The 14,067-nt window shown below is 34.1% G+C and overlaps 1 protein-coding gene across 2 annotated transcripts in view; it reads right to left on the reverse strand.

The window, feature by feature from the left end:
- Positions 1–14,067, reverse strand: part of SMARCAD1 (SWI/SNF-related, matrix-associated actin-dependent regulator of chromatin, subfamily a, containing DEAD/H box 1) — a 103,830-nt gene that overhangs the window by 69,874 nt on the left and 19,889 nt on the right. For both annotated transcript variants that reach the window (XM_028508324.2, XM_036026344.1), the window contains 2 exons: positions 9,092–9,263; positions 5,587–5,653 (listed from right to left, as the gene is read on the reverse strand). In XM_028508324.2, coding sequence (XP_028364125.1) covers positions 5,587–5,653; positions 9,092–9,263 — 239 coding nt within the window. The remainder of the gene's footprint in view (positions 1–5,586; positions 5,654–9,091; positions 9,264–14,067) is intronic.

Below are 14,067 nucleotides of genomic sequence, written 5' to 3' on the forward strand. Positions count from 1 at the left end.
ATATTTTTAAGATATATATATATCTATAAATATACAGATATATATATGGCCTTGGCTGGTGTGGCTCAGTGGACTGAGCCCGGGACTGAAAATCAAAGGGTCACTGGATGATTCCCAATCAGGGCACATGCCTGGGTTGCAGGCCAGGTCCCCAGCAGGGGGCATGAGAGAGGCAACCACACATTGATGTTTCTTTCCCTCTCTTTTTCCTTCCCTTCCCCTCTCTCTAAAAATAAATAAATAAAATCTTAAAAGATACATGTGTATATACACACACATATGAACAGTTAAAAAGATACCATCTTACAAAAAAAAAGGATTAAGAGCAACTGATGTACTAAATCTCAAAAAAAAAAAAAAAAGAAAAAAGAAAAAAGGAAGCAAAACTGTAAGATGACAGACAGACAAGAGCAGGAAATTGCAACTCTTGTTCAGAATAGGATATTAAATACTTAAATATAATCTAAATGTTAAAATAGCTAAAAAACACTACTGCTTCCACAGTCTGGAAATGAATACACAGCATAAAAAGGGATAATTTGTGACAACAAAAACATAAAAGAAGGGAGAAAAAGACTGAACTTGCACAGGCAAAGGAACATAAGATGAAATCAGAAAAAAAGGATTACTGCATATATGAAACTTTTTTTTACATAAACCTAAATAAAGGTAACTACAAAACATAAAGCTGGAATTGAGACACATAACAAAAAAAATCAGGAAATGATGGGGAAAAAAATCATAGAATACCACCAAAGAAATGATGGAAACACAGAGCAGAAAACAAAAGATAAAACTATTATAGGAACTCTACATATATCAATAATTGCCCTAAATATAAATGGACTGAACTCAACAAATAAAAGTCACAGAGAGGCGGGATGAATTAAAAAATAAGACCTAACTATGTGTTGCCTTCAGGAGACCCACCTCAGCTACAAAGACAAATACAGACTCAAAATGAAGGATACTCCAAACAAATGGTATACACAGAAAAAGTGAGTGTAACTGTACTTATATCAGATGGCTTTCAAGATAAAAATCGTAAATGTGACAGTACATCAACAAGACATAATATATATACACCAAAACTGGGAACACCAAAATATATAAAGCTAACAGACCTAAAAACGAGAAACTAACAAAAATGCAATTCTATTAGGGGACCTAAATACCCCATTAACAGCAATGAATGTACCATCCAAACAGAAAATACAATAAGGAAATATTAGCCTTAAGTGGCACTACAGATCAAATATACATAACTGTAGAAGTTACAAGGCCTTTCCATCCCCAGAACAACAGAATATACATTCTTCCCTAGTACATGAGGCATATTCTCAGAGAAAGATCGTATGTTAGGAACAAAACAAGTCTCAATAAACTTAAGACAGAAACAACACAAAGCATATTCTCCAACCACAACAGCATAAATTGAAAATTAACTACAAAAAAGAAAACTGGAAGTACCAAATATATGGAGGTCAAACAACATGCTACTGAAAAACTACTGGAACAAAGAAATAAAAAGATAGATAGAAATGTGAATAAGAATACAGCATAACTAATTTGTGGAATGTAGCAAAAACAGTAATAGGAAATTTATAGCATTACGGGCCTCCCTCAAGAAACAAGAGAAAACTCAAATAAACTTATGTGAAGGTAAAGACTTTGAAAAAGAACAAATGAAGCTAAAAGTCAGTAGTGGTAAATACTAAAAATCAGAGCAGAATTAAACAAAATAAAAACAACAACAAAATAACAGAAAAATTAATGCAACAAAGAGCTGGTTCTTTGAAAAGATGAATAAAACTGACAAACTCTGTCTAGACTCAGTAAGGAAAATAGAGAAAAAATTCAAATAAACTTAGAAATGAAAGAGAAGTTACAATGAACACCACCAAAACACAAAGAATTATACAAAATTACTATGAAAGGATATACACCACCAAATTTGATAACCTAAGAAGTGGATAAATTCTTAGAAATATATAACCCCCCTAGGCTGAACCATGAAGAACTGGAAAATCTAAATAGACTGGTCAACAGTAAGAACATTGACACAGTCATCAAAAACTTTCCACAAAACACAAAAGTCAAGGACCAGATGGCTCACTAGTGAATTCTACCATTCATGTAAGATGTAATACCTATCCTTCTCAAATATCCCAAAAATTGAAAAAGAGGGAATACTTCCTAACTCATTTTATGACCCCAATTATTACCCTGACACCAAGACCTGGCGAGGACAACACACATACTCACAAAATATCACTAATGAACACAGATGTAAGAATCCTAAACAATACTAGCAAACTGAATACAATAAAGCATTAAAAAATAATACCGCACAACCAAGGGGAGTTCCTTCCACACAAAGATGGCTCAACATGTACAAATCGATCAATGTGATATACCACATTAACAAAATAAAGATAAAAATCATATGATCGTCTCAACAGATACAGAAAAACGCATCTGACAAGGCACAACATCCATTTATGATTAAAACACTCAGTAAAGTGGGTAAAGAAGGAAAGTAGCTCAACATAATGAAGGCCATATGACAAATCCTAACCTACTATCACACTCAATGCTGACAGCTTTTCCTCTAAGATTAGGAGCAAGAGAAGGATGCATACTCTCGCCACTGTTATTCAGCATTAAGTAGTGGAAGTCCTAGTCAGAGCAATCAGTCAAGAGAAAGAAGTAAAAGGCATCCAAATTGGGAATGGACAAGTAAACTCACTTTTTTGAGATGACATGATTCTATATATAGAAGACCTGAAAGACTCCACCAAAAGACTTAGAAACAATAAACAAAAACAGTAAAATTGCAGGATACAAAAATCAATGTACAAGTATCTGCTGCATTCCTTTATAATAACAATAAAATATCAAAAAGAAATAAAAATCTCATCTGCAATTGCAACATAAATGATAATATATCTAGGAATAAACAAGAGGAGTGAAGGACCTAAACACAGAAAACTACAAGAGTGTTGAAAGAAATTAAAGACACAAAGGAAAGATATCCCATGTTCATAGATTAGAAAAATCAACATAGTTAAAATGGCCATATTACCTAAAGCAATATACAAATTTAATTAGTGAAATCCCCATCAAAATCCAAATGGCATTTTTCAAAGAAATAGAAGAAAAAACCATCAAATCGGCATGTAAGCACAAAAGATCCTGAATGGCTATAGCAATCCTGAAGAAAAAGATACAAAGCCAGATGTATCACACTCCCTGACTTTAAACTATACTACAATACAGTAAGAAATTAACAGAAAGATAGACTTGCATACCAATGGAACAGAACTGAGTGCCCAGAAATAAACTTGCACATATATGGGCAACTAATTTTTGACAAAGGAGCCAAAAACATACCATGAAAAAAGGAAAACCTCTGATAAACGTGTTGGGAAAATTAGAAAGCTACATGCAAAAGAATGAAACTAGATCTCTATCGGATATCATCCACAAAATTAAATCAAAATAGATTAAAAACTTAAATATAAGACCTGAAAAACTAAGGTACATAGAAAAACAACACCATTACTAAACTTATGGACCTTGCTCTCAGAGAGGTTTTTATGAACTTCACCCCAAATGCCAGAGAAGTAAAAGCAACAATAAATAAATGTGATTGCATCAAAGTAAAAAGCTACATTAAGAGAAACCATCAACAAAAAAGCAACCAATGAATGGGAGAAGATATCTGCAAATGAGACCTTCAATAAGGGACTAATATCCAAAATATATTTTAAAACCTCATATAACTACAATAAAAAATCCAATTAAAAAATGGACAAAGGAGCTGAATTGGAACCTCTCCTTAGGAAGACACATCATGCCCAACAGATAAATGTAAAGAAGCTCAAATTCAAAAGTTTATGAGGGAAATGCAAATCAAAATCACAGTATGTTAACACATCACAACTGTTGGAACAGCTCTATTACTGAGCCCTGGCTGGTGTGGCTCAGTGGACCGAGCACCCAACTGCAAAGCAAAAGGTCGCCAGTTCGATTCCCAGTCAGGGTATATGCCTGGCTTGTGAGCCAAGTCCCAAGTAGGGGGCGTGTGAGAGGCAACCATGCACTAATGTATGTTTCTCTCTTTCTCCCTTCTCCTCTCTCTAAAAATAAATAAATAAAATCTTAAAAAGAAAAAAGAATAGCTATTATCAATACGACTAGAAATAACCAGTGTTGGGGAGAATACGAAGGAACCCTCATAAATTGCTGGTGGGAATGTAGACTGGTATAGCCACTCTGAAAAACATTATGAAAGTTCCTCCCCTCTCCCCCCCCACAAAATAGAGGTACGATATGATCTAGTAATCCCTCTTTTGGTAATCTACTGACAATTTTAAAACATTTATTTGTAAAGACATATATACCACTATGTTCTCTGCAGCATTATTCACAGTGGCCAAGACATGGAAACAACCCAAGTGTCCTTCCATAAACAGCTGGATAAAGAATGCATGGTACATATACTGGTATACTGCACAATGGACTACTACCACTCAGCCATAAAAAGGATGAGATATTGCCATTTGTGACAACATGAATGGATCTTTAGAGTATCCGCTCTCTCAAGTGAAGTCAGATGAAAAAGAACAAAGCCTGTATGATTTTACTCATACATGGGATATAAAACAGAAAGTAACAAACTCACAAATGCTATGGCAGTTAACACAGGGTAAAGGTCATAAAGGTATATGGCGTCCAAAGGAGATTCTACTTTGGGTGATAAGCACACAATGTAGTATACATATGATGTATTACAGAACTGTGCATTTGAAACTTACATAATGTTATTAACAAATGTTACCCAAATAAATTTAATTAAAAAAATGCAAACCAATAGTGTATTTACATTTCATAACCTAGTGTATGCGTGTTTTATAGTGGTTATGGATAAGCACTGAAAAAGATACAAAGCAAATTTAGATGTGGTTAATGGAGCATGGGTTTCCCTTCTTAAACACTTTTTTGGTAGTGAGATTACAGTACTTGTTTGGTATGTACAAGTTAAAAAAAATCAAGAAAGCATTTGCTTTAAAAATTGATTTATATTACAAGTTCCTTCAAATGCATTTATTTTGTATCCCAAGCCTAGAACAGAGCATAAATAGTTACTAAATGAAGGAATGCTGATTACCAGCTAGGACTTTCCACAAGACATTATGTTCCTACAGACTAAGATTTGTAGACCTGTAAATAAAATCACAATGCAATTAGAAAGGACACTTAGGAAAAAAACATATACCTTCCAAATTTCACTGTTACGAGATCTGATCTGTAGAAAAGAAGAAAAATTACCAATGAAAAGTTGCCCCTTCCCTTTTTTGAGGGGATGGGGGGTTAGAATCAACCTAGAAAACTGGGTTTCCAAGTAGCTGTATGACCACAGGTAAGTCACTTCTTGATCTAAAAAAAGCTGAAGTTATTCATACCTCATAAAATTCTTGTAAGAATTCATGCAGGAACTTGGTAAATTATAGAACAATATTAAAAATGTGAAGATAATAGTACGTTATAAAATAATATCGCTTGAAAATAGGTCAGGCATACCTGCATCACCAAACATCAGCAAGGCAGCAGCAATTGCTCCATCCATTGTGCTGGTTGATTCAATCAACTAACAGAATGAGAAGAGATTGATATTTTTAAAACAACACTAAGAATTATTTTAGTTATCAAAATATTAAAGAATATATTAAATATATATAAGGTCAGGAAATATGTATGTCATAGTTTTAAGTTCAGTGAGTCCTACAATAAATTTTCAGAAACCCTGGTTTATCTAGAAGTCTGAACTTATCTAAGTATATCTTAAAACATATTAAATTTACTCATTATCACTACAAAGGAAAAATTAAAACATAGTCATATGCAGCATATTCAAGGTTTTTGTTACAGAATTGTACACTGGAGCCTTAAAAACCTTCCATTTATGTTTCCAGACACTGACTGTGCAGAGGAGGGAAGGGTAGAAATAGGAAGTGAGAGGGGGAGACCAACAGACATTTACATTATTCCTTTTTAATTGACATTTAACAGTGGACTTTGGCATGCCGTAATTCAGCAGTCATTCAAAAAAAATCCCATACTTCCTAAGATGACTGGGATAAGGGGTTCTTTGTTTCTAAATTGTTTAAATTTGTTCAAAATATATTACTTACATAATTAACATGTCCAATATTATATTTTTACACTGTTAACATTCTGGATCTCAAAAGAAACTAAATATGCCCTATTTTTCTCCTACTAACATCTCCTATATTTTCAATGGGTTATTTTTTAAAATATTTTATTTATTTATAGACAGAAGGGAAAGGAGAGAGAGGGAAACATCGATGTGAAAGAAGCATCTGTTGGCTGCCTCTGGTACATGGCCTATCCAGGGACTGAACCCACAACCCAGGCATGTGCCCTGACCAGGAATAGAACTGGCAACCTCTCGCTTTGCAGGACAATGCCCAACCGAGCCACACTGGTCAGGGATCAATGGGTTATTTATTTTAAAAAGATCTTACTTTTTAAATTAAGTTATTTTTGTATTAAATCAGTTGCGTTCCAATCAAATGAGAATGCTGTCTCCTATACTAGTTTCATTAATCTTGGATCCTTACATATCCTGTACAGCCCCTCCTCCTCTTAGAAATAGCCAAAGCATATTCTTAACAAGTCTAAGACGAAATTTGTATTTTGTAACCTGAATTGTTTTATATGGGTCTGAAGCCCTTGAAAAGTAATATATAAATGTTACCTTTAAAGCTCTTGAAATGATAGGGATCACTTGAAATCCAGATTACCTTAAGAGAGTACTCTGCTTTGGAGTGAAAGATATGCTAAATTCCAAAACTTTCTAATCAATGAAACATACAAATCAATTCTGTGTAGCAAGCAAGCCTATTTTCCCACTGTAATGATAAAATTAGACATATTTCTACAGAAAAAAAAAAAACCCCTGAACCACATAAAAAGCTAAAAAGTATTTCTAACTGAAATTGGTTTCTTTGAATATTTTAGAAGTCTGTGTTTATGCTGTTGGAAGCTCTTACCAACACTGTAAGTAGCCTGTGTATCTACTGTACTAATGGCTATATTTCTTTTCTTTTAGAAAAGGAATTTTGATTTATTCTAGAGAAAAAAGAAATCACACCAGGCATACACTCAACACTAAAACTTCCTTTGACTAACACTAAGGTATCAAAATGATATGAGGGGGGAAAAAGATAAAAAAGGTTTATGCTAAAAATAACAGGAAATTGACCCCAGCTGGTGTGGCTCAGCTGGTTGGGCACTGTCCCACAAAATGTAAAGGTTGATGGTTCAATTTCTGGTTAGGGCACATGGGTTGTAGGTTCAGTCCCTGATCAAGGTGTGATGGATGTTTTCGTCCTTTTCTTCTCCCCCCTCTTCCCCCCTACCTAAAATCAAAGAAAAAGAGGAAAGCGGAGAAGGGAGGGGAAGGGGGAGAGGGAGAGAAAGGGGAGGGAAGGGAGGAAGAAAATTATAAATAAAAAACAAACAGGACATAGGAATAATTTACATTTAAGAGTCCAAACTAGCAGGCCCAGAATACCTTCATAGTTCACACTCTTTTTTGCTTCCCCCAATGGTATTTTTTTTTTTTAGTTATCATAAAAAAGGGAAGAAGTACTGATAAATATGGATGAACTTCGAAACCTTATGCTAAGTGAAAAGAAACCAGTCACAAAAGATTATTATTATATTAGCCCCACCATAAAATGTCCAGAATAGACCAATCTATAAATTCAGACACTAGTGACTGCCTAGGGCTTGGGGAGGGAAATGGAGAGTGACTGCTAATGAGTGCAAGGTTTCTTTTTGGGATGATTAAAATGCTCTAAAATTAGATTATAGTGATAGTTGTATAATACTGTAAATGTACTAAAAACCACTAAGTTACAGTTTACACAGGTTATCTTTATTACATTTAAATTATGTCTCAATAAAGTTATTAAACTGATGATCAACAGTAAATAAAAATCCATCCTTTTCACTTAATTTCAAAAATTAGCATGTCTGAGAAAAAATGGGCTATCACTGATCAGCACATGGCCATATCCTGCTGCAGCTCAGGAGCAGCTATTCATTTCAGAAAAAGCATGTCCTATATGGTATGCTAGTGCCCACTATAATATCAAGACCTACCCCTTGTCATCACAAAAATAAAAAGCCTCTTGACATTTGTGAGTTCTTTATGAGACTGGGGGGGGGGCGATGTCCCCATTTTATACCATTCAAGCACACAAAAGTTCATAATTTATGTATGAAAGCTATTAAGGAAAACTCACATTACTATATTGGGTTGGCCAAAATGTCTGTTACATTTTTTTCTGTATGATGGCTCTAGTAGTACTTAGTTGTCTTTAACTTCTTTTGAAAGGTTTTGTTAGACTGTATTGTGACAGCTGTCATATCAGCATACATTTAAAAGAACTTATCAAAATTGGTGAATTTTTGTGCAGCCATTTCAATATTGAAGATCGAAGAAAACATGCAACATTTTTGGCATATTATGCTTTATTTTTTCAGGAAAGGTGAAAACACAACTGAAACACACAAAAAGATTTATGCAGTGTATGGAAAAAGTGCTGTGATTGATAGAACCTATCAAAAATGATTTGCGAAGTTTCTTGGTACTATTGACATTTTAGCCAAATAATTCTTTGCTGTGAGGAGTGTCTTATGCATTGGAAAGTGTTTAGCAGCACCTTTGGCCTCTACCCACTAGAAACCAATAGCGGGAGATAGCCAACATACCTAAAATATCCTAATCAATAAAGTAAATGGTAGACATGAAAAATGTGTCTTTTATTTTATGGAAAAAATGTAATGGACTTTTTGGCCAACCCAATATTAACCTTACCTATTAATAAGACCTTCAAGTAAATCTCTGGCATTTTCCTTAATTATTTCCTAAAAGTTAATAATTAACTTAAAACATAAAATATCTTTATGAAAACGACTAAATATGCACTAGGTACAGGAGAGATTTTACTCATCATTACAGCTATAATAACAAATTACTAAAAAAAGGTAAAACCTTAAGTAAATCATTGTCACTTCTTTGTGGGAACAGTTCCTTCAAGGTCTGAAGTTTAGCATCTTTAAGGTCTTCCAATTCCGAAAGGTCTTCCATTTCTGAAATATCATCATTATTTCTACCTGCCATGGTAGGAAGGCCTTGGGACTCTTCATCCTCAGAGGGCTCAGAACTAAAAATATTTTCAGAGAAAAAAATTTTAATGTATTGTTAATGTTATTTCATTATAACAATGTATATATGTATATATGAAATACAGCATATCTGCAGTTGTTTTTAATATTTAAAAAAATCTGTATCTGTTGTCAAAGATTAAAACAACTTTTTTCATTTCAAAATGTTTATGTTCATAAATGTACATTCCCAAAATCTGCATACTCTGAAAGCATCTCAAATTATCCAAGCTGGGATGAAAATGAACAAAATACCTGGCATTTATTTCAAGACACACATACGTTTATTGCATGTCCCCTTCTGTTTCCTACTCTTCCTCACCTACACTCTGCATATCAGATGAGTGCTGTCATGTTATTCCTGAAAAATTATGAAGACTATACAAAGAATAAAGAATTTTCATAGCCTAGGTGATTAGAATCCAAGTGTTAAAAGAGGAATGGTCAATCAACACCAATCTCTGCCATAAACAAAAAATATTTTTGGAACCAAATATTTCTTTAGCAGACAAAGAACATTTATTCCATATGGGGCTTTATCCTATAACCACTACCTTTAATCCTGTTCCATTTCAGTTTATATGTTTAGCCTATATAAAAGACATTTGGGGCCAAATTTTACTCACACATCTGTCTCTCCCGCCCACTGAAAAAAATTTCATTTTGAAATTTTGGTTTTCTACTATGGTAGACATTCTGGAGATCAGAATGCAGACTTCGCTATGCAGCTAGTTCTATTTTTGGACAGCTCTCTTTAAGACACATATCCAGGATCTGTATTTTAGTAACTTATCTATGCCTATTCACATCGAAGCACTGGCAGGAATATGTGTTTTAAGCTTCTAGGTTGACTTCCTGAACCTTGCTTGCTCTGAGGAACTGCTCTAAGGTAACAAGGCAAAAATCAATCTCTTCCTTTGTCACTATGCCTATCTTTCAACATTTGAAGACAATTACATTTGTCTCCCTTTCCATCACACCCAGACTTCTCATTCCTAATGTACTCAACTCTGGATTCTCACTTGCCTCACTATGTTCATGCTTCTTATCTGATTTTGTCTCTTAGTTCATTGAGAAAATAAAAAGCATTCAGGTTTGAAGCCTTTTACAGTTCCTACCCTGGACAACCCCTTTCAAAGGACCTTCTGTCTTCTGCAGGACAACCTAAAACCAGTGATTAGGCTCAAGACCATTCAGTGGGACAAACTCATGTGTCTCTCGATGAGTAAGTTTTCATGCTGATGACGAATCTGATCATGCCTTGAATTTAATGTCCAGTTCAAAGGAAATACAAGTGATAGAGAAATAAATTCAATACCATCATGAGGAAACAACAGGAAAAATTTGTTTCCTCTAAAATAGTTAGAATTCTTAAAGAGAGGAGGTGAGTGGAGTTTGCAGTTAAAGAGTCATGACCTCTAAATGCAGTGACATTCCTTGTTGGGATCCTGGTTTGAAAAAATAACTATAAAACATATCAAACCTAAATATAAAACGGGAATGATAGTAAAGAATTATTCATTGATAACAGTATTGGTTTTTTGGGAGGAGGGTGATGTGTAACCAAGTATTAAAGGAAGAAATGTTGGGATGTCTGTAATTTACTTTATTTTGTTGTTATTTACTTTAATATATGTCAGCCAATAATAATCAGAAATTTTCAACAGGTGTGCCGCAAGCACTAGTGTGCTGCAAGAATTTTTAACCTCTTTTCCCTTAGGTTGTTGAATAAAATTATTACAATAGCCAACAACAGCCATCTGGTATAAATGAATCAACATTACACCTATTTTTTTGTCATATTGGCAAAAAATGTATTTTTGGGTGTGCTAAAGAATTTTAGTATTTTATGTGCCATGAGATTAAAAAAGTTGAAAATTGTTAATAATAGATGAAACAAAAAACGTTAATTGTTAAAGCTAGGCGGTAGGTATATGGGTGTTCAATATATATTATTGTTTGCCTGAAACTTTAATAAGCATAAAAAAATAATCTACAAGAACAGGTGACCTTACTTTGTGTTCTTTTATCCAGTCTCCAATAAAGCTATTCCCTTCTGTTGAAGACAAAATCCACTCTCAGTGCTAAGGTATTCTAGGCCTTTCTACCTCCTACCCGGACCCTATAACTATCAGCTATCCTCTCTCCCCAATTTTTCTCTCTCCCTAAGGTCTTCTTCCCAAGTCTGCAATATGCTGAAGGCTGCATTAATTAATTCAATGACTTTGATGTGCCAGAAGTTCTAGGCACTGTGAACACTGCAGTGAAATGTGCAAATTCTTCTGGCTTTCACAAATTTTATCAGACTGATTTTCTACGTTTTCATTTCCTATATATTTCTCAACTCTCTATTTTATATCTTTTATCTCACCACTTTGGTGAAGCTGTTTCTAAGAGCATTAATTCCCTCTAAAATGTTGAATGGGATAAAAACCTTTTATTATCTATTCCTCTGGTTCCATATACTGTTAACAAATCTCTTTGAAAATCGGGCCCCACCCCACCCCTACCATCACCCCACAGGTTCTCCAACATTATTACTTCTGATTTTCTCATTACCTCTCTGTCTGTGTTCTCAAAACTTATCCAAGGCTTTTCGTCTTTTGTTCATTTTCTTAATCTGCGGGTGTTACCTAGAATCTATTGTCATTTCCTCCAGGTCTATTAATGCTTCCTGGAAGATTTTATCAAATGCCAGAGTTTCTGACTATTGTCTACATCAGTGTTTCTTAAAAGGGGAGAGATTTTTGACCTCAGGGGACATTTGACAATATCTGGGATCATTTTAATTTCTTGACTCCAAAGGTACTACTGACATCTAATAGGTACAGGTCAGGGATTCTGCTAAACATTCTATAATGTATAGCATAGTCCCTCAAAGAATTATGTGACCCGACCCAAACTGCCAACAGGGTAAAGGTTAAGAAGAGACCCTGATAACCAAATGACTCATATATGAGTACTAATTATAACTATGAAACATTCACACAATGCAGTACTATGGAGCTGTGAAAAAGAACAAGGATTTCTACAAATTGGTATGATTTCCAGGATAGTATACTATTAAGTGAATAAAATAAAGAACATATGGATATATACATGGACATATGGAGGTATGTATACAGTCTGTTATTTTTCGTGTAAGAAATAAGAAGGAAAAAAAGATACATTAAAGAAAACACCCTATATACAGTTTTAATTTTTGGGAACCTTGTTAATATTTTAATTATTCCAAAGCAAAAATTTTTTAAAAGGACAAGGGAAAAAACCTTAAAAAGAATACAAACAAAAATTAATAGACTGACCTATATTTCAAATGAATAACAGAAATAAAGTAAATAATCTAAGTACTATGATCATTTATCCTCAATATAGAGACAAAATACAACTTATAAACAAATCTTGAACACTGTCTCGTGGGCCTAATTGCCAAGTGGTATGATTACAGCAATTCTAAAACTATTTTATGTATACGGAATAATTGTGCCCATGAGTAAATACACTGATACTGGAGGAAGCCAGAGTTCTTACTGTCAGAGAAGGAAATATAGGGAAGACAAGGAAGAGTCTTATAGTAGTAGATTAGAATTGAAGGTACCACAAGAAACTGATGATTTAAAAACACAAAAAACATCACCCATACATTCTCCCTCTTCCTCATATTTCCTAGCTCATTCTGCTGAAAGGGTAGTGACATAAAACCTCACCTCACTCAAAGCAAGGAAAGAATACACCTACTTCCCACATTGCCAAATACCATTTCCTTCCAAAAGGAACCAGTGCTACTTGGAGAAATGGTAAATTCTGATTTTAGACCTAGAGTAGGGATAATACAAGTCTTTTGTCAGAAGAGACAGGCTCAAAAAATGATAGAAACCTCTCAAAACTATAGCCTTCCTGAAGAGGCCCTCACCTGACAAAACTGAGCAATGTGAACATCAAAATGGATAATGACAGTAATGGGTTTTAACCCACTGAACAAATAAGTATCTATGATTCCACTTTCTCATTTAATGTACTATATAAAAATGAATGGGGAAAATGAGAAAAATCTTTACAAAATACCAAATAAAATATTAAGTTCTAGAAAGTGAGTTATAAGAACATCATTTTGCAATTATCATTTTAATAACCCATTTAGGCAAGAACTGCCAAAAAATGCTAATAATGAAAGTCTGATAGGAAACAGAATCATTACTTGAAGTATCTCCCTATAGATTACTTAATCATTAGAAAATGGGAAATGGTAATGTTATAGGGGAGACCCAACAGGTTTCTGAGTTGTTCAAGTTCATTTCACCAACAGTGGCTGGTATCAATGTACCACCTAACATGACACACTGAAAAGGACACAAATCATTTATATAGTATTTCTGTCACTTAAATTTAATCATGAAGAAACATCAGATGCGTACAAATTCAAACATACTAAAAACAAAACAAAACTGACCTGTTATTTTCAGAGTTCAATATGGTAAGGAACGAAAGAAGGCTGAGAAACCATTTCAGAGTAAATGAGATTAAAGAGAAGTGACAAACTAAACACAACATATAATACTGGGGCAGGTGGTGGGGATTACTATTCAAGTACTACTCAAAATATGGTCCAAAGACTGACTGCTAGCCCTTGAACTCCAACTGTTATCTGTCCATGACTAGATAAGGAATTTACACCAGAAGGCAAAATATAGTAGTAAGCATATTGCTTAGTCTAGAAGATATATATACACATTATTACAAGATTTTCTTGGTGAAGAATCAGTACATTGTTTACAAACTAGTACTCTTGAGTACCAATACTAC

Source organism: Phyllostomus discolor, chromosome 1, assembly GCF_004126475.2.
Source record: "Phyllostomus discolor isolate MPI-MPIP mPhyDis1 chromosome 1, mPhyDis1.pri.v3, whole genome shotgun sequence".
NCBI classification, from domain to species: Eukaryota; Metazoa; Chordata; class Mammalia; order Chiroptera; family Phyllostomidae; genus Phyllostomus; species Phyllostomus discolor.